General features: G+C 38.7%; 2 protein-coding genes across 5 annotated transcripts in view; one reads left to right on the top strand and one right to left on the bottom strand.

The window, feature by feature from the left end:
- CAPZA1 (capping actin protein of muscle Z-line subunit alpha 1) overlaps window positions 1–19,569 on the bottom strand; it is a 47,640-nt gene extending 28,071 nt beyond the window's left edge. Inside the window, exon 1 of the mRNA XM_007459041.1 lies at window positions 19,152–19,569. Coding sequence (XP_007459103.1) covers window positions 19,152–19,190 — 39 coding nt within the window. The 5' untranslated portion in view covers window positions 19,191–19,569. The remainder of the gene's footprint in view (window positions 1–19,151) is intronic.
- A 41-nt stretch (window positions 19,570–19,610) lies between these two features.
- Window positions 19,611–22,732, top strand: part of ST7L (suppression of tumorigenicity 7 like) — a 158,388-nt gene continuing 155,266 nt past the window's right edge. The window contains exons 1-2 of one of the 4 annotated variants that reach the window (XM_007459037.1): window positions 19,611–20,113; window positions 21,831–21,913. In XM_007459037.1, the coding sequence (XP_007459099.1) occupies window positions 19,906–20,113; window positions 21,831–21,913 (291 nt within the window). In that variant the 5' untranslated portion in view covers window positions 19,611–19,905. The remainder of the gene's footprint in view (window positions 20,114–21,830; window positions 21,914–22,732) is intronic. The other 3 variants (XM_007459038.1, XM_007459036.1, XM_007459039.1) reach the window with 3 other exon arrangements.

Below are 22,732 nucleotides of genomic sequence, written 5' to 3'. Positions count from 1 at the left end.
AAGGCCCGCGTACCGCAAAAAAAAAAAAAAAAAAAAAAAAAAAAAAAGTAGTTCATCCATTCAGCAAACATTTACTGAGCAGCTAGGAAGAGAAGAGTCAGTAAATAAAGATTAAATACTGAATAAGACATTGTCACTATTCTCAAAGGATCTGTCACCTAGATAGTAACATAGAAAACATTAAAAGGCACAATGAGGCACAAAGGAAGGTGCAATCAACTCTATATATGTATATAAGGAGGAGGTGGGGTGACCTTCAAAGGCAGTGATGTTTGAGCTGGATTGGAGGATGAGTAGATACCAAGGACAGCATTCCCCGTGGAGGGAACAATATGTACAAACTAAGACAACACAGCATAACAAACTGTATGGAGATATTTAAAAGATTTGCATAATGTAAAACAATGCTACTTTTCCTACTGATTCTTTCTGCATTTTCAAAAAAAAGTTTTTTTTTAAAAAAACAAAACACTAACCATTTATGTTAATATGCAATAAATTTATCATTATATTAAGTTGTTTTAAAAATCTGTTAAGTTTTAATATCTAATACAATACATACAAGCCACATAAATAAAAACTCAATTTCTTGGAACTCCCTGGCAGTCCAGTGGTTAGGAATCCGTGCTTCCACTGCAGGAGGCACGGGTTCAATCCCTGGTCAGGGAACTAAGATCTCACATGCCACATGGTGCAGCCAAAAAAAAAGAAAACAAAAAAACTAACCAACCAACCAACAAAAACCAAAACTCAATTTCTATGAAAACACTAAGTAGAAAAGATAAATGCACCTCTATATTCACTGAAGCATTATTTACAATAGCCAAGATATGGAAGTAACCTAGATGAATGGATAATGATGTGATGTGGTTTGTGCGTGTGTACACATATATATGCAATGGAATATTAGCCATAAAAAAGAATGAAAACTTGCCATCTGCAACAACATGAATGGACCTAGAGGGTATTATGCTAAGTGAAATAAGTCAGACAAAGAAAGACAAATACTATATAATTTCACTTATATGTGGAACCTAAAAAACAAATCAGAAAGAGGTGGTTGTCAGAAGGGAGGGGGTGGGGAGAGGAAAGAAACAGGTGAGGGAGATTAAGAGGTACAATTTCCAGTTGCAAAATAAATGAGTGACTGGTATGAAATGTACAGTGTGGGGAATATAATCAATAACTATTAAAGGTTACAGTTCATGCACAATCTTTATACGGTGACATACTATAACTAGATTTATTGTGTTAATCATTTTGAAATGTACAGAAATATCAAACCACTACACTGTATAACACGAACTAACATAGTGTTGTAGGTTAATTATACTTCAAAAACAAACTCATAGAAAAAGAATTCAGATTTGTGGTTACCAGAGACAGGGGTGGAGAGAGAGGGTCAAAAGGTACAAACTTCCAGTTATAAGATAAATAAGTACTAGGGATATAATGTACAAAATGATAAATATAGTTAACACTGCTGTATTTTATATATGAAAGCTGTTGAGAAAGTAGGTCCTAAGAGTTCTCACAGTAAGCAAACTTTTTTTTTAACTATTTATTTACTTTTGTATCTATGAGATGATGGATGTTCACTAAACTTACTGTGATAATAATTTCATGATGTATGTAAGTCAAATCATATGCTGTACACCTTAAACTTATAGTGCTGTATGTCAATTATATGTCAATAAAACTGGGGGAAAAAACAACCAGATTTCTAAGAGTGTAAATGGGTCCTGAAAGCGAAAGAGTTTGAGAAGTGTTCTATCTGTTAACATGGGTTGATATTTATCACGCTGTTGAGTGAAAAGGGCTGCAAAATGATGTATTCCTGTTTTTTTTTAAGTATATATATTTACATATATGTATAGCTACTAACTTTTTTTTTTTTTTTTTTCCTTGCGTTATGCGGGCCTCTCACTGCCGTGGCCCCTCCCACCCGCGGAGCACAGGCTCCGGACGCGCAGGCTCAGCGGCCATGGCTCACGGGCCCAGCCGCTCCGCGGCACGCGGGATCCTCCCGAAACGGGGCACGAACCCGCGTCTCCCGCATCGGCAGGCGGACTCCCAAGCACTGCGCCACCAGGGAAGCCCAGCTACTAACTTTTAACTGGGACTACCTCTGATAGTAGTATTACAAAAGATACTTTTCATCTATTTTTTGGCTTATCTCTATGTTCAAAAAGTTGTACAAGGAATATAAATTATTTGTATGAAAAAAATTTTTTTAATTTTTTAAAAAGCAGAAAAGGGGCATGCCAACATTCCCCATACAATAAATAATTTTTAGAAAATTATCTGAGAATATCAAGAACCAGAGAAATGTCCAATTAAAGAAACCAAAACATCTAGTTTTTAAATGAAAGTGGGGAGATCTGAAGATATATACACTTGGCAAGGGTGAAGTTCTAAATGAGCAGTTAAAAGAAATGTAGTTATCATTAGATGCCAACATGGGGTCCTAAAACACTGTCATGGTTGGACTTCCCTGGTGGCACAGTGGTTAAGAATCCGCCTGCCAACGCAGGGGACACAGGTTCGATCCCTGGTCCAGGAAGATCCCACATGCTGTGGAGCAACTAAGCCCCTGCACCACGGCTGCCAAGCCCACATGCTCCAACTACTGAAGCCCGTGCGCCTAAAGCCCGTGCTCTGCAACAAGAGAAGCTGCTGCAGGGAGAAGCCTGCGCATGGCGACAAAGATCCAATGCAGCCAGAAATAAAAACAAACCAAAAAAACAGTCATGGTCAACAGTCCCCATGTTACCTTCTGAGAGTTAGTAAAAAAGATGGATTACAGTCAACCCTCTGTATTTATGGGTTCTGCATCCAAGGATCAAAGATATTCAGAGAAAAAAAAAATTCCATAAAGTTCCAAAAGTCAAAACTTGAATCTGCCATACACTAGCAACTATTTACATAGCATTTACATTGTATTAGGCATTACAAGTAATCTAGAGATAATTTAAAATATATGGCAGGGGCTTCCCTGCTGGTGCAGTGGTTGAGAGTCCGCCTGACGATGCAGGGGACATGGGTTCGAGCCCCAGTCCGGGAAGATCCCACATGTCATGGAGCGGCTGGGCCCGTGAGCCATGGCCGCTGAGCCTGTGTCCAGAGCCTGTGCTCCGCAATGGGAGAGGCCACAACAGTGAGAGGCCCGCGTACCACAAAAAAAAGAAAAAAGAAAAAAGAAAAAAAAATATATGGCAGGATGTGCGTAAGTTATACGCAAATACTGTACCATTTTATGTAAGGGACTTGAGCATCCTCAGATTTTGACATCTTCGGGGGTCCCTGAACCAATCCCCCTCCATGGGACGACCATACTTAGTATTAGATAAACATCTGACAGTCTTTGAAGACAGGCTTTGAAGTGTTAAGTTGATTTGTCACTATAATAATACCATAAAAATACACTGAAGGAATACCTGTAATAGAAATCGTAATGATATATTTATATAATCACTTTAAAGTGTGCTCCACGGTCTTTTACAATTTGGTTCACCCTCTCTCATTCTCCTACTGTTTAGCTCCTAGATCTATAGCTACACTCCCACCTCAGGGCTACTGTAATTTTTATTCCTTTTGCCAGAAATGCTCTTCTATCAGAGAGTTCACTTCCCTCTTCATTCAAGTCTCTGTTCAAATAACACCTACTAAAGTACCCTTCTCTGACTTCCATAAATTAGCTACTGTACCCTCCACACGCTTCGTAATTCTTGCCCCTTACCTGCTTTAAATTTCTTCAAGGAACTTGCCACCACTGAACATATACTTATTTTTACTGCTCAACACCTCCAAAAGAATTCCAAGAGCACAGAGCAGGGGTCTGCAAACTGCTAAAGGGCCAGACAGTAAATATTTTAGGGCTGTGTGGGCCACATGATCTCTGTCCCAACTGTAAACTAATGAGCATAACTGTGTTCCAGTAAGACTTTGTTTTTTAACTGAGGTACAATTGACAAATAAAGTTATAAGATACTTAAAGTGTACGATGTGATGATTTTGATATACATACACTTATACAGTGTGAAAAAATAACCCTCATTGAGTTAATTAACACATTAGACACTGCAATTTGTATTTAATGTAATTTTCACATCATGAAATATTCTTCTTTTGATTTTTTTTCTAACCATTCAAAATACATTAGCTGTTAGGCCATATAAAAACAAGCAGTGGACCAGATCTGCCAACTCCTAGCATATAGCATAAGAACTTGTTATGTTTGTTCATTGCTGTATACCTAGGACTGAGACCTGGCACAAGCTAGGAATGTAAATGAATGAATACTATTTTATTGTTTACAAAACTCTTTCATAACCTCTCTTTTGATCTTAAAACAGCTTGTTAAAAATAGGCAGGGAAGAGACTATTATCCCTACTGTAAATGAAGGAACAGGTTCAGAAGTGCCTTGTCCAAGGTCACATATGTACAAAGGGGTGGCACTGAACTAGACAATCATCTGTACTATGCAGTACTAATAGGCATTAAAATTCAGGAGGATTATCTATAGTGTAGTCTGGTGGATTTGGCCTAGCCCTTTTACAATTTTGTTTTTAAACCAGGAATTGAGACAAAGCTTTCCTTGTGAAAGCTGCAGTTGTCACAAAGTTGGGAGGGGTAAATCAAATGATAAATAGTAACTTTAAAAGTCAAAATTTTATCATCCAGCTTCAAAACTGGGTCAAAACTAACAAGATGAAATTTAACAGAGGTAAACAAAATCACTGGCACAAGCAAAAGGGGAAAGAGAAATGGCTAAGCAGCTAGTGACTGCAAAAATATTTTTGCTGCAATACAAATGAGGAATGACACAGTTAACAGTAATTTAGTCAATCATTCTCAAGATTGGGATGGGGAAAGAAAGGTGACAGCAGGTATATCCCATGGAGGGGAGGCATGTAACCCCCCTCCTAATTGAGAATCACTGATATGGATGTTTTAGTTGAACAAAAACTTCACTCTGCTTAAAAAAAAAAGTCCCTATTTCATAAAGTAACAGGTTCACTGTACATAGCATTCATATGATAGTGTCTGCGGTAAAGGGTATAACTCCATATATATTTTAAAGGGGGAGTAACTCAAGCCTCATACACAATTCTACCCCTTCATATATTTAAATATTCCAAAAATGTTAATTTCATGGAATGCACTGTATTATGTTTCTAACCTAAATAGGGGCAATTTAAAGTCTATAAGTATCAAAGAAAGATAAGTTTTCTTAGATTTCAGTTTCTTCCCATTTTTCTTATCCTCTTACCTCTCCAAAAAGGAAAATAAAGTAAAATACTCAATCCTTACAATATTCAAAATTTCATTTTTATATTACTAATATCTGTACTGAAGTTTAAAAATGAAACCGAGAAAGTAATATATCCCATTGTTCCCTAGAAACTGCTTAATTTTGTTAATTTTAGTAAGAAATTTTAGAAAATGTAGTCGAAAAATAAATTTACAAAATTTTTATAAAACTCAAATCTTTTTTTTTTTTGTCATGCAGCTGCGCCACGCAGCTTGTGGGATCTTAGTTCCCCGACCAGGGATTGAACCCAGGTCCTAGGCAATGAAAGCACCGAATCCTAACCGCTGGACCTCCGGGGAATTCCTTTAAATAATCTTTTAATAACAGACCCCACACATTTCAACATTACATCTATTCATAACTACCTTTTAAAATAGTTTCCTTAACAAAAGAATTTGAAGTTGAATATTTAACAACTGCAGCTCTTTGTGAATTCTCGGTAGATAATTCCAGACAGGCAAGGAAGAACTCTTTCACTAGATAATATCCATATTCCAATTATCAGCAAGGCCCAGGTCAGTTTATACTGCTCCAATTTTGTATACTTCATGAGCCAAATCTCTGCCAGCAAGGTATCTATGAAAATCTTTATCTCCCTCATTAGTGTATTAAAGACTTCACTTCTGGGCCTTTACTCACACTGTCCTTGAGTTTATGCCTCTCTCATCTTTGCCTGTATAAATCACTCCTATTTTCCAAGGTTGGGGAATCTGTTTCTTTCAAAGATATATTATTCCCCATTACTTAAAGTCTCAAGAATCCTCTGTTACTTCTACCATACTTTGAACATTTATCATAGCACCTAAAATATAACTGCTGTTGACAATTAGTTCTATAGGTACCATTCTGTTCCCAAAGACTTAAGTTTTCTTTGGGTAAACTGCCTTGCTTTCTTTTTCTAGCCTATACAGGGTCTAGCAAAGTAAACGGCACATAGGCAATTAGTAAATGTTTACAAAATCCCTTTTGAATAAAATGACACTAAGGAAGTGTGCTTAGCTTTTAAGATTATTATGAGGTACTATGGCAAAATGGAAAGATAAAGACTCTGGAGTTGGACAGACCTGAATTTGAATTTCAGTCTCTTAATCTCTTTGAATCACAGCCTCTCCCTAAAGTGGGATAGTATTTACTTCTTAGAATTGCTGTGAAGGTTAAATAAGATAATATATGTTAAGTCTTTGGCAAAATATTTAAAATATAATATGGAGGCTCAGTAAATGTCAGTTATTATTAAGCGGTCACAGCAAGATAATGGCTGCTTTAAATTATTAAACTGAACAAAGCCTTCAAATTATTGAGAAAATAATTCCTCTCTTCCAGAAGTTCTTTGGGTCCTAGTCACCTAATATTCTCCATCATTACAATCTTCATCAACTATAAATATCAACAACTTTTTTTTGACCAAAAAAAGTTTTTCAAAGTGACTCTACTCTGCTTCCCTTTATTTTTTTTATTTTTATTTTTTAAATATTTATTTATTTTGGCTGTGCCAGGTCTCAGCTGTGGCATGCGGGATCTTTAGTTGCCATGCAGACTTCTTAGTTGCAGCATGCACGCAGGATCTAGCTCCTGACCAGGGATCAAACCTGGGCTCCCTGCATTGGGAGTGTAGAATCTTACCCACTGGACCATCAGGGAAGTCCCTCTGCTTCCCTCTAAATTGATAATACATCTTTTCAAAGTTTACTCATGTTTTCAACTAGGCTATACTTCAATAAAATAGTTGTAAATTGTGCTTTCATAAATATTTATTTTACTTATTTTTATTCTACATCATTCCAGAAGTATTCAAGGATAAGCAGTTGCATTCCTCCTCCAGAAAGAGATAATACCTTATTCTTATCCTGGTAAGAAAGTCCTATTTGCATGGAATTCAGTGTTATTTCTTAAGACAGTTTTTCCTATTTGAAGATATTTAGGATGTTACTGCTGTTGTTATTATTATTATTTTGTATTATAAGACTATTTTTTCTAAGAGCAGTTTTAGGTTCACAACAACATTGAGAGGAACATACAGAAATTTCCCATATACTCTATCCCCCCATGTGCACAGTCTCCATTATTAAAATCCCCACCAGAGCAGTACATTCGTTACAAATGATGAACTTACACTGACACATCTTTATCACCCAAAGCCCGTAACTTACATTAGGGTTCACTCTTTGTGGTGCACACTCTATGGATTTGGACAAATGTATGACATGTATCCACCATCATAGTACCATACAGAGTATTTTCACTGCCCTAAAAAACCTCTGTGCTTTGCCCATTCATCTCTCTCTCCCCCTAGGATGCTATTTGTTTGTTTGTTTGTTTTAAAATACATCTTGCCTCAATGTAGTTCATTTTTTTGGTCTGCTTCTAAGGCTTTCAGTATATCAACAATAAACTGCCTGGGGCAATAATTTAATAGATGGTTCCAAGCTGCTGACATGCATGTATTTCAGTATCAAACTAGCTCTAGAATTCCAGTTTCAGTGCCTTTATCAAACAAAATCCCTGCTGGCAGAGAGTTCCTAGAGGCTAGTGAGAATTTAATTTGGGGCTATAATTTCAGAAAAAAATACATTTTCAGTGATCTCCAAGGCCATATGGAATAAAAGGTTTCACTTAATAAACTTACTGCTATGTTTTTTTAAATTCCAAATAAGCTAAATATTATTTTCCCAGTTTAGACCTGGAGATATTATAAAGATTCAGAATGCAATTAGGGGACTTCCCTGGCGGTCCAGTGGTTAAGACTCTGCGCGCTCACTGCCAGGGGCCAGGATTCAATTCCTGGTCAAGGAAACTAAGATCTTGCAAGCTGTGTGGCGTGGCCAAAAAAATAAACTTTTAGATGTATATATTGATAGTTTAGTTTGATTTATCATTATCAGTAAGGCCTAAGGTTTAAAAAGCATAGATATGTCTAAATTAGAATCAACATTATAAAAAAGATGGCGACACTTCCAAGTAATTTGTTTTATGTATACTCTTTTAAAAGCCATTTCAAGTATTTCTTAGAAACTGTTCTATTAGTAACCACTTGTAAGTTTTGTCAGATATAGACAAACAGGTAGTGAAGGCAGGCAAGTTTAAGTACAGCAATTTCATTTTTAAAAAGTCTACCAATGCTAAGGAAAACAGCTTGAAGATTTATTAAAGTAATAATATAACATACATGAAGTGCCAAAGACTTTCTCCTTGTCCAAACTTTAGTTAGGCTTCTCTGAGCCCTCTTCTCAGTTAGGTCTTTTATCTTGGCCCCATCCTGTCTATGGCCTGCCTAGCCCAGTCTTAGCAAGAATCCTGTTCTCAGTTTAAAGAGAATTCCCCCACTCTTGATATCTGATCAAGTTCCTTGTCCCCAACTTTTGATGTGTAAGTCCTCGATCTTCTGTTAGCAAGAATCCTTCTACCCCTGATGTCTGTTAATAATTTTCCACCTACTGACCCGCTCACTTGCTTGTTGGCTATTCATGCCCAGCAGTCTTTGCTTATTTGGACCTGCTCTCCCCTAGTACAGAAGTATTGAATAAAGTCTTCTTATCATTTTAACAAGTGTCAGATTAATCTTCTTTAACAGTAGTCAGCACTGTATTTTACGCTGTATAACAGTATACAAAAACAACATAACTTAACCATAAAATTTACATTTAAGAACCAAAAAATAGCTCCTATTTTGTTTTCTAGTTATCTTTCCCAACCATTCCCTTTTAATTTACAACTTCTCTATGCACCGAGTTAGAAGGAAATCATTCCTCAATCCTCACTCTGGACTATCCTAATATAATACATCCAAAATGTAGGTAAAAAGATTTCCAAGTATATATCTTTAGTATTCATTTAGAAGTTCAAAGTGACAAAGCCTTAAATCAAAAAAAAAAAGGTACTGGCTCAATCTCAGTAAAGATAAAAAAGCTGTCTGATCTTAAATGCAAAACAGCATTGATATACATATGAAAGGAGGGAAAGGACCCTGGCTTAATTAGAGGATTTACCTAAATGTCTAGATCAAGAACTGAGGAAATATAAAAGTCTGAGATATAGTGTTCTAATGGGTTAGAAAAAGACTAAAGTGAGTGAAAAGATCACAAAAGCGACTTGTTAAAATAAACATTCTCACCCCCAATCTTAGGAGAGTGGGCAGATAGGTAAAAAGTTCCAAGCGGCCAGATACAATGAGTATTGTTTTGGAAATAATCAGGACCAAATTAAGAAATCAGGGGAAAATCCACCCAAACGCCTTGAGATTCACATGCCAGAAAGCAATGATGCAAATGCCAAGTCCAAACAGGCAGAGTTCAGCAGTGAGGGCCCATGCTGGCTTGGAAACAGATGCAGTGGGAAGAAGCATTTTGCTTTTAAGATCTGGTGCATATCTGGCACGTTATGGTATTTCTAACTTAAAGGTATATCTTTTTTACCAAATTTACTTTTTTTTTCAAAATCATTGGGAGTCAGATCTGGTTTCACATGCCAGCTTTAGCACTTAATTACTTAGGTCTCAGTTTCTTCATCTGTGAGTATAATACCTGCTCATATATCCAGCACTACTTTTTGCTTTCCCTAAGCAAATGCCTAGATGTTATTGAATCTTTGTGTTTACTAATTTGTTCATTTGCTCAAAACAAAACAAACTATACTTTATCGGGTCCCAGGCACTGAGGTGAGCTGAATACTAAAGATAAAGACAAAAAGGAGAATGGCAGGGACTTCCCTGGTAGTCCAGTGGGTAAGACCCTGAGCTCCCAATGCAGGGGTCCTGGGTCCGATCCCTGGTCAGGGGACTAGATCCTGCATGCCACAACTAAGACCCGGCGCGGCCAAAAAAAAATAAAAAAATAAAAAAGAATGGCAAAAGAAGTAACCCAACAAATTCCCTTTTGCCTTAAGCCTTGGTTCTGAAGAACAGCTATACAATTAGAACCACCTGGGGAGCCTTAAAATTACTGACATCTGGGCTCCACCCACAGAGCTTCTGATGTAATAGACCTGGGGTAGAGCTTGGGCACCAGAATTTTTAAAAGCTTCCTAGGGTGATTCTCATGTGCTGCCAAGGTTGAAAGCCACTACCTTAAGCTAATACTACGTGCAAATCTTCACAGTGGATACAAATAACGTAAGACAAGCATACAGTCAGCATCCTGGCTTTTCAAATCTTTGTATACTTTACCACTGTTAGCAAAACAACTTATACAAACAATAGCCCTCAGTAAAGATGTGTCAATCATTTAAAAATAACTAATTCAAAGCACCAAAACTGCCAAATGAGTATTACAGACAATATACAACATGAAACTCTTAGGAAGGAGATGGATATGGGTTGGGCTGGTTAAAGACAACTACAGGGAAGGGGATCTAAGCTGGGCTCTACAAAGCGCTTTAAATAGTAGGGGGGGTGGAAGAAAGAGGGAGGGCATTACAAATAAGGGAACTGGTAAGAATAAAAAAAGGTAGGGAAAAAAGTGTTTTGTAAGCAGACCAGTTTGGCAGAAACAAATTTATTTGGAGATAATAAAAGCGAAAGGAAGAGTAAAATGAGTCAGATGGCAGTAGTTACGCTAACAATAATTCTGGTTTTATTCTGAAGGTAATGGAGAACTGCCAAAGCCTTCTGTGTGGGAAGTTCCATTAAGAAAAATTAATCTGGAAGTACTGGAGTCCTCAATATGGCTTCGCAAAACTTGGAAATTAGTCTGCCCTCTAAGAGTTAGTTAACTATGAAATTAAGAATACTATCCAACATATATACACCACCAAACGTAAAATAGCTAGCTAGTGGGAAGCAGCCGCATAGCACAGGGAGATCAGCTCGGTGCTTTGTGACCACCTAGAGGGGTGGGATAGGGAGGGTGGGAGGGAAGGAGACGCAAGAGGGAAGAGATATGGGAACATATGTATATGTATAACTGATTCACTTTGTTATGAAGCAGAAACTAACACACCATTGTAAAGCAATTATACTCCAATAAAGATGTTAAAAAAAAAAACTATCCAAGCAAGATTCACTCACTCACTCATTCAACAAATATCTGAAGGCCTACTATGAAGGCACTGTTTTAGGCAATGGTGATTCAACAGTATATGGTCCTTACAGAGCTTACATTATAGTGGGCAGAGAGACAATAGATAAGATTTTTTAAATATTTATTTTATTTATGATCATTTATTTTTGGCTGCATTGGGTCTTTGTTGCTGTGCAAGGGCTTTCTCTAGTTGTGGCGAGTGGGGGCTACCCTTCATTGGGGTGCACAGGCTTCTCATTGCGGTGGCTTCTCGTGTTGCAGGGCATGGGCTCTAGGCATGCAGGCTTCAGTAGTTGTGGCATGTGGGCTCAGTAGTTGTGGCTCGCAGGTTCTAGAGAGCAGGCTCAGTAGCTGTGATGCACGGCTCCGCGGCATGTGGGATCTTCCCGGACCAGGGCTCGAACCCGTGTCTCCTGCACTGGCAGGTGGATTCTTAACAACTGTGCCACCAGGGAAGCCCAACAATAGATGAGGTTAAACAACTTAACTACATGGTATGCTAGCTAGTGATAAATGCTAAGGAGTAATAATAAAGCACGGAAAGAGGATATAAAGTGGTAGATTGGAACTGGACAGGATGATCACAGAGGGCTTCACTGAGAAGGTAATTTCTGATTAAATATTTGAAGGAAGTGAGGGATATAGAAGGAAGAGAACTCCAAAGGACAGATCAAATGCAAAGACCCATTAAGTGAGGATGTGTGGCTAGAGAGGACCAGGGGAGAATAGGTAGGAGATAAGGTCAGAGACATAAGTGGTAAAGAGGTAAATCCCAGATCATGTAGGGACTTGTAGTCAGAGTAAAAACTTTTATTCTGAAAAGATGGGAAGCCACTGGAGGATTCTGAGCAGAGGAGTGACATATTCTGACTTACATTTTTTAACCAGATCACTCTGGGTGCTTCATTGAGGACAGACTGCCTATGGAGAGACAAAAGCAGAAGCAGGGAGACCAGAGAGGCCAGTGCAATAATCTACATGGGAAATCATGGTGGCTTCTTCCAGAGTGGTTGAAATAGGGGTATGGTGAGAAACAGCCAAGTTCTAGGTATGTTTTGAAGGCACAGCCTATAGGACTTGCTAATAGACAGTATGTGTATTGTGAGAGAAGCAGGAATCAAAGATGACACTAAACTTTTTGGCCTGAGCAACTAAAGAATGAAGGTGCCATTAACTAAGAGGGTAAAGACTGCAGGAGAAACTGCAATATGCAATTTTTTGATATATAATGACTTCCTTCCAGCCTTGTAAAATTTGTCTAGAGAAAGAAAGTCCACTGCTGTTAAAAGTTAGAAGGTGCACTACGCAAAGATCTGACTTGGTCTTGGTGTTGGATATATATCCCTACTATGGAGGAAAACACCATTAAAATGTCAGACTGTATAGTTAACATCTCTGGTTCTGACTCCATGCTTAAACTGAGAAAATTATAATTTGATTTCCTATGTATCTGATCTACTTGAAAAAAGGAATCTAAGCCCTCCTGTATTTATTAAATTAGTTGCTATCCTCCTTTTAAACACTAGTTTCATCAGCCTAGCTAATATGAGTTTGTCCCTTACTATCCGGATGAATCAAGCTTCTGAACTTAACAGGCAGAGGATTACGATGTGAATGGTGGTTCTCGAGTTGCACAATAATTATTGGGAAGCTTATTAAAAATAGATTCCTGAGCACTGGTCCCCGCAAATTCTGATTCAGCTGGTCTAGGAAAGAACCCAGAAATCTTCCTTTTGAAAGAAACACATAAGCAATTCTGCTGTAGGCAATAATGTTCTGAGGTTCTTAAGAAGACAAACAGTGCTCTTCTGAAGTCATGTTTCTCAACACTTTGAGTTTATAGCACTTTTTAAATACTAGAATTCTTAGTGACATATTTGTAGATGCTCAAAAGGGCACTATGCAAATTTGGTAGTAATTTTTTTTTCCCTCGCTGCGGGATCTTAGTTCCTGGAACAGGGATTGAACCCCGGCCCATGGCAGTGTAAGTGCAGAGTCCTAATCACTGGACCGCCAGGGCATTCCCCAAATTTGGTAGTAATTATAATGCAGTCATCACCAGAAAATATCAATATTTCAGTGTCTATACAAGCATCCACATCACTATACCATTAAACTTGACTGCAGTTTAGGATTATGTCATTATTTCAGTAGAATTGTTTTCTATCTCAATTCACTACCTACTATCTACTCAAAGGAATCAAAGTGGGTAAAGGCACAGGTCTGGAAGTAGATTACCAGCAGATTGCATCTGCTCTACTATTACTAGTTCTGGACACTTGGTTATATATTTTTTAACCTGAAATGTGCCTCAGTTTACTCAACTTAAAATGGGGTAAGCAGCCTATAGGGATATTTTGAGATGAATACATTTTAATGCATAAAGTATCTAGCACATTATAAGCACTTAAATGTAACCTAGATGCAAAACAAAGAATTCACAAGGCAAAGTTCTCTCATGTTCCAATAAACCCACCACCTTTCTTTAGTGCAGCCTGGTATCATGCTGTCTTCCTGTTTATACATTATATATATCACAACCTACACATCAAATGATCCACTCAAGTGAACATTCCATCTCCAGAGACACTGCCCTAACAATATACATGTGCAGTTATAGCAAAGATAAATTTTACATGCTGCTCAAAATTTAGTAGTATGAAGATGGTAAATCAGTGAAAATATAGAAAGAAAAGGGGAGGCTGGAGGCAAAGAGAACAATTAAGAATGTTGTTAAAAATAATCCAAGCATAAGAAAAGGTCCTGTATGAAGAAAATGGTAATAGGAACGTGGACAGGTTAGACATATTGTTCAATGAAAAGTATACTTACCTATTTGAAAATAATAAAATAGAAATAAATACATAAAATAAAATAGAAAAGAAACTGGTAACATCCAAAAAAAAAAAAAAAAAAAAAAAATATCACGACTAGTTTCCCCTATCCAGGGTTTTTATTTTCAGGAGCTGATCCATATAAGGACTTTAACTTTTTTATTTTTTTCAAAAAGATGAAGGAGTTTGTGCACTGGAGACAGAAAAGAACAATGACACCTGAGCCTACAGTGTGTGTTTTTCTGAGCTTTAAAGGAGAGAATTTATAGAAGATGAAGGAAATACTTTTATTAGGGGTTTTTCAAGGTTCAAAGTATACATAGTCGGCCCTCTGTATCCATGGATGCCGAAACAGAGGGCTGACTGTACTACAACATTTTATATGAGGGACTTGAGCATCTGCGGATTTTGGTATGCAGGGGGTGGGTCCTGGAACCACTACCCCACAGATACCTAGGGACAACAGTATACATACTGATTTTGATATGCAATAAGGCTTTGGAACTTTATGGAATTTATTAGGAAAATGCTCCCAGGGGATCAAATGTTCTTAGCAGTGCCATGACAGAGCACCAGTAATGGCAGTAGATGCTCAGGCACAATGAATGCTGGAAGAGGCACCCAGAGTGTGGACACACTCTTGAACACAAGAAATACCTACAGATTACCAGAAATAATTGGGGAGGAAGAATGAGGGAGCATGAGCTGGGGAAATATAAGAATGAATGAACCTGTGATTGATTGGTCTCTTTCATACCAATAGCTTGTGCCTACACTATGTACCTGGTAGTATGCTAGGCACTAGATAAAAAGACTTGCTTGCAGTAACCAAGAATTTCACAAGTTCCTTATGGGGTAAATGTGCCAAAGTAAACAATGACAGAAACTCCTGGAACATTTTAATGTTTCAGTTTCTTAGAGTTGTGTTTTTTTTTTTTACATTAGAGTTTGAAAAAGTTCATGAAACTTTGTTCAGTCAGTCTGATCCAATTTCCCTTACCTATTTTAGAAGAAAACTTTCGAGGCCCACAGAGGTATGTGAATTTTCAAAAATCACACTGGTGACCAAAAGCATAGCAAGGACAGGCCAAATCTCCTGAGGCTCAGAATCATTCCTTCCCACTATCCCACAATACCTCATTTATAATTCATTAAATGGATGACTCTATTCTGATTTCTTCATTCACGGATACATGTTAAAAACAGTATAGTGAAAAAAACATGGCTTCTGAATTAGACCAACCTGGGGTCTGAATTTTTTGACAAATTACACTGCTTTGCTTAGCATTAAGGCTGGTCCTAATAAAACAGTTAGATGTTCTAGAAGAAATTATAATGAACCTATGCTCCTCACCAAAGATTGGCACCTGAGTTTGTTCCTGCTTAGGCTTTATGCTCCTTTCCAAGGATTCTGTAACAGATTATATGAATACTACTCAGCAAAGCTAACAGAAGAGAAGATTTAAAAATGGTAGTATTAATTCTAGTCAACAACTGATCACAAAATAGCCATGGCAATTAAGCTTTAGGGTTTATTTCGCCCTGTAAGGGTAATAACTCACCTACTAAATTAAGGGGGTAACACATAATCAAGGAAATCCACTTTAAAAGTATAAATTTTTTCATGAGCTCTAACAGAGCCCTCAAATATCAGTATCTATTTACAACATTTTCCACATCTCTCCTAAATAATTTTGATAAACCCATTTCTCAAAAAGTGCCTTAAAGACAGTATTGTCTAAACTAAAAGCAAAGGGATCCATTTTTCAGTTATAGTACTTTTGAAGTTGTACACAAATATTCTACTAGTTAGGCTGAAGGGAAAAAAATGTGCTAGTAGCACTTTTTTCAGCCCTAAAATTCGGTCTGTATTTATGTTTTAAAAATGCTGAATCATGAAATAAAGGAAACAGTGCAAAGAATCCAAACACGTAGTTCACCTCATACCTCAAGTTTCCTAATTATGGCATCTTTTCATTTTGGAACCAAGTAACTGAAAAGTCTAAGTAACTAGAGGAGTAGAGCTCATTCTCAGAAACTGAACTTGAAGATAAAACTAAAAGTAGTTATTTCTGCGAGTTATTATACTTTCAACTTCCTGTTTTATTTAGGCAGCTCATCATGACCATTGCAGGTAACAATGCAGAAGTTAAAAAACCCAACTTCCTCTTTATAAAGTGATAAAAACTTCAGCAGTGGGCTTCCCTGGTGGCGCAGTGGTTGGGAGTCCGCCTGCCGATGCAGGGGACACGGGTTCGTGCCCCGGTCCGGGAAGATCCCACATGCCGCGGAGCGGATAGGCCCGTGAGCCGCGGCCGCTGAGCCTGCGCGTCCAGAGCCTGTGCTCCGCAACGGGAGGGGCCACAGCGGTGAGAGGCCCGCGTACCGCAAAAACAAAAAACAAAAAAACTTCAGCAGTTAGTTATGAGAATGGTTGATCTTACTAGCTTTTATAGAAATACTTGCAAGGAAATCAGAGACCATCACCACCAAATTCACCTCTGGGTTCACTGCTTTCAGAAAATGTAACAAAGATAAAAAGCAGTATTAAAATATATTTGGCATGATACACGTGTTAAAAAAAATCAAATCAAATGCAGTTGAGGTCTTAGTTAAAATTTTTAAAAAATGAAAACTTCACGGTTCCTTCGAGGAAGAGTCAATATACAAACTAAGCCTGAAAATATCTTGTTTGTAATAGTGCCTTGGTTATGAAAGTTTTGTACAACAAGAATCTCGCTTAAGGGTCACTTATTGTTTATGAATGCTAAGACATTCATATCAACAAGTCTTTTTGGAAAAATACTTTTTCAATTCTTGAATTCAGTTAAAAGGCACCAGAAGCCTGGAGGAAAAGGGGTCAAGGTAGGTATAAAACTGAAGGAGAATTTAAGTAACCTTACAAGTCAAAGCCCTTTCTTTTTACTTATTGATCCACAACAGAGAAATACAGATCACTTCATCTCTGGGAATAAAAATCTAACAAAATTTCAGTAATCCCAAATCATATGGATTTATTATATGAGATTTTTTATATCAGCTATTCTTAATTATCTACACTAATGAAAACAATGTAGTTAATCTAAAATCTGTTCACTGAATATAAAATTCATCAACATTTTTTGGCAGTAGATTTACCTTACTAATTATGATTTGCTTGCTTTGTCATTATTAAAATTAAACAGCAAAAGAAGTATGCTGGGATATAAGAGAAAACTGGTCAGAGATCTGCTATTACAAAATCAAGGCTGTTAATGTTACTAATTTGAACACTGTCAATATCCAAAGACATCTTTACACTTTGAAATACATATTTTCCCCCCAAGTTTAACTAGAAAGGCATTCTAACCCTGTGTCAAAAACAAAAACCCAACACTGGTGAACTTCAGTTTATTACCTTAAATTCTTAGTGAAATTTTGCTGTAACAGTATTTTTGCTTAAAGTAAGAGGACCATCAGTTGGGCTAACAAATGTTTTGTCATCCCATGATTTTCACTGTAACTTAACTTCATGTGAATCATAACTGTTTGCCTTAGAATAAACATTTTATTATAGCTTTCTCTCTAGCATAAGTTCATATACAGTGTAAAATGCCCTTCCCCCCCTAAATCTTATACATTTATGAGAATCAATTTCCAAGTATGAGAAAATCTAATGCTGAAGTGTTGTTCAACGGCATGTGAATATTTAGCACATTCTTCAGCGTTTCAAAATGGCATGGCATGTGTATATCAAATTATTCTGTACAGAGGACTCTTGGATCATAAACAGTCCCCTTTGCCATCCCAATCTCTTTTATTAAAAGAGGAAAACCCCAGATACATTTACAGAGTATTCAAGGGTGTACATTTTGTAAAAACCACTGTGGAAAACAAAAGACATAATTCTTGTCCTTTTACGAGTTATGTAATGAACCATTGTAATTTCCATGGACTCTAAAATCTTTAACATATTTACTGAAAAGCCTGACAAACTGTTAAGAAAGGTGTGCAGTTGTCAGGAAAAAAGTTATTCCACCTAAGGTGAAATATTCTATTGTATTTAAGACACTTTTAAAGAAATTAAGTGTACAAATTACTCAGTGTCAAGTTCAACTATAATCAAAAAGATACCACACTGGAGCACCAAAGAAGGCAGGATGCTTTGTCCAGACTTGAATGTGTTAACATGAAGTTTATGTGCTACATAAAACCTTTCTGGAGTTAAAAAGAAAAAATCATTGGCTAGCCTTGTTAACAAGAAATGGAAAACTATTTTTCAAAAATTATCGTTAAAAGATTGTAAGATGGAAGGGATGGAGTCACCGCGGGCACCGTATACATACAATCAAGGGAGTGTCTACAGAGAAAAGAGTGGTGTTCAAATCCTGAAGCAAATGTCCCTGAGGCTTACACATTTATTACTGTGAGTTAGTTCAGCCGACAGCATGTGGGAAAAGAGGTGTGTGTGGATAGGCGGCCAACACCTTAGAGACCTCTCCCTGTCGAGAAGTCGTGACAGCAAAATCACTTCCTGAGGAAGGAGGAGCAAAAGGGAAGTTAAGAGGCCACCCTGACCAGGAAGTGACTCGCCCTAAACTAGCCCCAATCATAGCTAAAGATGGGGGGATGGGGTGAACCCCAGCAGCTAAAGGCGGTAAAATAACTGCTTCTTGATACGTCGCGACATCTTCATCGCCCCCTCTCTTAAATACAAAAAAGAGTCCACAGTCACGATTCAATAAGGTAGTCTCTTCCCTCGCAGGAAGGCCACTGGGCTGTGCGTCAGGCCCGGGGGGAAAAGAGAGTTGAGGAATGGGGAACTGGGGCCACCGTGAGGCAGAGGAAAGCCCCTCAAGAGGGAAGCATCCCGACTGCGGAGAGCGTATGCCAGCAAAGGCCAAGAAGCTTCTTTCTTCTGGGGGTACTGCCGGGGTTCCCACCGCAGCCGGGTCGGGGCCCCGTTCCCTGTCCCGGGAAGAGGTAAGAGAGAGAGGCGGACCCCTTACCTTCTCCTCATCCGACACCCGATCCTCGAAGTCGGCCATCTTGGGCTGCTCTGGCCCAGCCCGGCCCTGGCGCGAGGCAGGCCGGGAAGGAGGCCGAATGATGGAATCACAGCGAGGGCCGTCTGAAGGATCCGCCCGGAAACGCCGACCGCTAGGGCGCCATGTCAGTTACGGGCGTGGGTGATGGGCCCAGGCGCCGACGCCCCAGTAAGTCGGCGTGACTTAAATGATTTTAAGTCTAATATTTTTCTCACTGAGTTACATTAACTTCCCCATTCATCTATGGGACGTTGGGAGCGTGCTTCGGCTGGTATTGGCGCCCGAGCTCCGGCCGACCAAATTGCAGTCGCTACTCCTGTAGATTTTCCCAGTACCAGTGCTCTCCATGGCAGCCGAGTCCAAAGGGCTAAGTGCTGCTCCGACTCTGGAACGGTCGGTGGCTTTTTCAACCCCAGGAATGGGGTGGAAGGTGACCCTCACGCGTATGGAGGCTAAAACACTTCACTCCGGGTCACATCTTGGCCCAGTTCCTCCAGAATAGGTGCCGCTATCCGCCCCTTCCCTCTCTCGGAAGGAATAGGTAGCCCCAGCCCTGGGGCGCTCTTCCACCTTCCAAATCTTCTCGGTCCCCGTTCCCTGGGACTCTCAGCCTTCACAGAGGCCAACTTCAGGTCCGCCACTATCCCAGGATTCCCGACTCCCGGTTTCCTGCCCTTCTCCCCTCCCAACTCCAGGCGCCACCGGGGGCGGCAAGATGGCGGACGGTGACGGCTTAGGTGAAGCAGCGACTGCTATGGCGTCTCCTCCTGCCCCTGCTCCCGGCCTGAGCCCGCCGCTGGGCTGGAGGGAGCGGCTGCGGGCCGGGCTGGCGGGCACTGGGGCCTCGCTTTGGTTCGTGGTGGGGCTGGGGCTGCTTTACGCTCTGAGGGTCCCGCTGAGGCTGTGTGAGAATTTGGCAGCGGGTGAGAGGCCCAGAGCTCCCGAGGGACGGGCGGGCGTGGGGGATTGGGGGGCAGGAGAGGTGCCGGGGGCAAGGGCCAAAGGGCAGAGATTTTCAGTATCACTGGAGGGCTTCGCAGAATGAGTCGGTGTGTGTGACCGAGTGGGTTCTTTTTCTCTTGGGCCGCTACTCCGCAGCTGATTGCCAAACCCGAGCTGCAACTACCGGCTCCTCCCTAAAGCTCTTAAGGTCCGCCCTCTCTCTTCTGTCCTCGTTTACCCGAGGAGAAGCTACCTGATAAAATGTAATCTTCAGGTGGTAGGGCAGATGAGAGCATTTTCAGACTTGAATGCAGAATTTATACACACCTTTTGATTCTCTCGCCACTCAGCTGAGAGAACCCACACCCAGACAATAAAAATCTGAAAGAAACTAACACGATCTTAGCCAGCCATTCTCATGTTTTAAAATAGTTTTGTCAGGAAATAGTTTTCGTGATATTTTTGTCCGTTCTCTGTTTTAGGCTTTATCTTGAGTAATAAAACAGAACAGTACAGGAAGTAAAGAGAAAGAGAGCCACAAACAGCAGTGGGTTCTTTCCTTAGTTCTTTCTTTCAACATTTGTAGAGAGCTTGCTGTGTAGTGTGGGCTGAAGTTACAAAGACGTATAAGAGGTGATGATTTCCTTGGATTCTTCAAATATTATTCTTTAGCTGTAGCCAGGACAGAGTGGATGGGAGCCAGGGCCTCTTACCCTGTCATTACAAATTGGCAACCTCAGATTAAAATGGAAGTATTTCTGTTATGGGATCTTTATGACTGTCAGTACTGTGTTTTATTTTTCTGTAACAAGAGAAGGCAAATGTCCCCTTTTCTATTCTGTGAAATGACATGAAAGACTGTGAGATAATGTTCTGAAATGTTTTGGACTTTTTAAGAACCTAGTACGTAAATTCAGATGCAACTAACACACTAAAATAACCTAGATAAATTGGCCTTCCTAGACTGTTTGAAAAGCTAATTTGGTGTTTCTGTTACAGGTTAATGAAGTGACTACTAATGGTTTGTATGCTCAGTGAAATGTTATTCATTGAGTTTATCATTTTTTTTTTTACATATTAACTAGATACACCATTTAGATGAGAGTCAGTGACTTTACAGATTTTTATTTCTTTCTAAAACCCAAAGTATTTATGAGACAATTATTTGAAGTGAAGAATGTGGTCCAGGTTTTCAGTGAATCAGGTTTAGGGAGCTCTTAGTTTGCTATTCTTTTTGGGTTATTTTGCCTCTGTAGCTGACATACCAAATACACACACTGTTTCCGTCCCTCTAATTTGAAACACTGTTTTATATCTCACCAAAATAATTAGGAAGTAGTTTTAATCCTCCTTTGTAACAGTATATTTGTTCATATTATCCTTATGGAATTGCAAAAGTTCTTGTCTAAATTATGATATTCCTGGTTTTATTCTCAACAGCAAGCTAAATGATCTCATTTTGATTTGCTTATTTAACAAATCAGCAGTGTAAAATCCTGCCCTTACATATGTGAAGGCATTTTAAAGATGTGATACAATGAGAATTTAAAGTAGCTTTTTAAAAATTACAACTTTCTCAAATGAATCTCATACTAGATATTAATACTACTTACGTCCCTCCACTCATAAAGACACCTGCATATTTGTAACTTGGGTACTTATTTTTTTTAACTTTGATTTTTTAATTCTTTTCGGCAGTGACAGTATTTTTAAATTCATTGACGCCCAAATTCTATGTGGCACTTACAGGGACATCTTCTTTGATATCAGGACTAATATTTGTAAGTAGTTTCCATTTCCTTCCTTCCATTTTCTTTGGTGTTTATCTAAAAATCAAATCTCTTTAAATAGTTATTATAATAATTAAAAATACTTATAGATCAGCATTCTCAAAATTTTTCACATTCTCAGAATGTGAAAAAATATTTTAAAAACTGCAACTTCCTCTCCACTTTTAGAGATTGATAGTATTCATTTGCGTATAAAAGACTATTTATTGTATGTTGGGGGGCTGTAGTGGGAGGTGGGTTGTGATCTAAATGCTTGCAGGCTCGGCTTAGTAACAAAAATGAGTAAAATTGGCAGAGTGTAAAAATTGAAATTTTTACTTACTTTGAAGACTGGGTAATCTGGACAGTACATGCTCCTTCTAGAAAAGTCTAAAGCTAATTGTTGCCGTGTAGACTTGCAGACCAGTATTACCAGGACCAGGTCTTCCAATTTTTTCAGACGATTTCAAGAGAACCTGGATATAAAGTTTTTATATAAAATCTTCCAATACTTTAATGTTGGCAACATCGGCCAGACTAAAAATTTATCTGTCTTGAATTAGGCTTATAGGCTGCCAGTTACCTTCTCTAGAGTGTTTAAGAGCAGAGTGTGTGAGACAGGCTAACCATCACTTTAGTTGTATGACTTCAAGAAAGTGAATTAACTTTTCTAAAGCTCCAATTTCCTCATCTGTACACTGGAGATAATAATAGTATCAACTTGGAAATTCCTTGGTGGTCTAGTGGTTTGGGACTCAACTCAATTAATTTTTTAAAAAATTAATTAATTAGGGCTTCCCTGCTGGCACAGTGGTTGAGAGTCCGCCTGCC

This window comes from Lipotes vexillifer, unplaced genomic scaffold (assembly GCF_000442215.2).
Source record: "Lipotes vexillifer unplaced genomic scaffold, Lipotes_vexillifer_v1.1 scaffold400, whole genome shotgun sequence".
Classification (NCBI taxonomy): Eukaryota; Metazoa; Chordata; class Mammalia; order Artiodactyla; family Lipotidae; genus Lipotes; species Lipotes vexillifer.
This window is presented reverse-complemented; position numbering and strand designations above follow the sequence as displayed.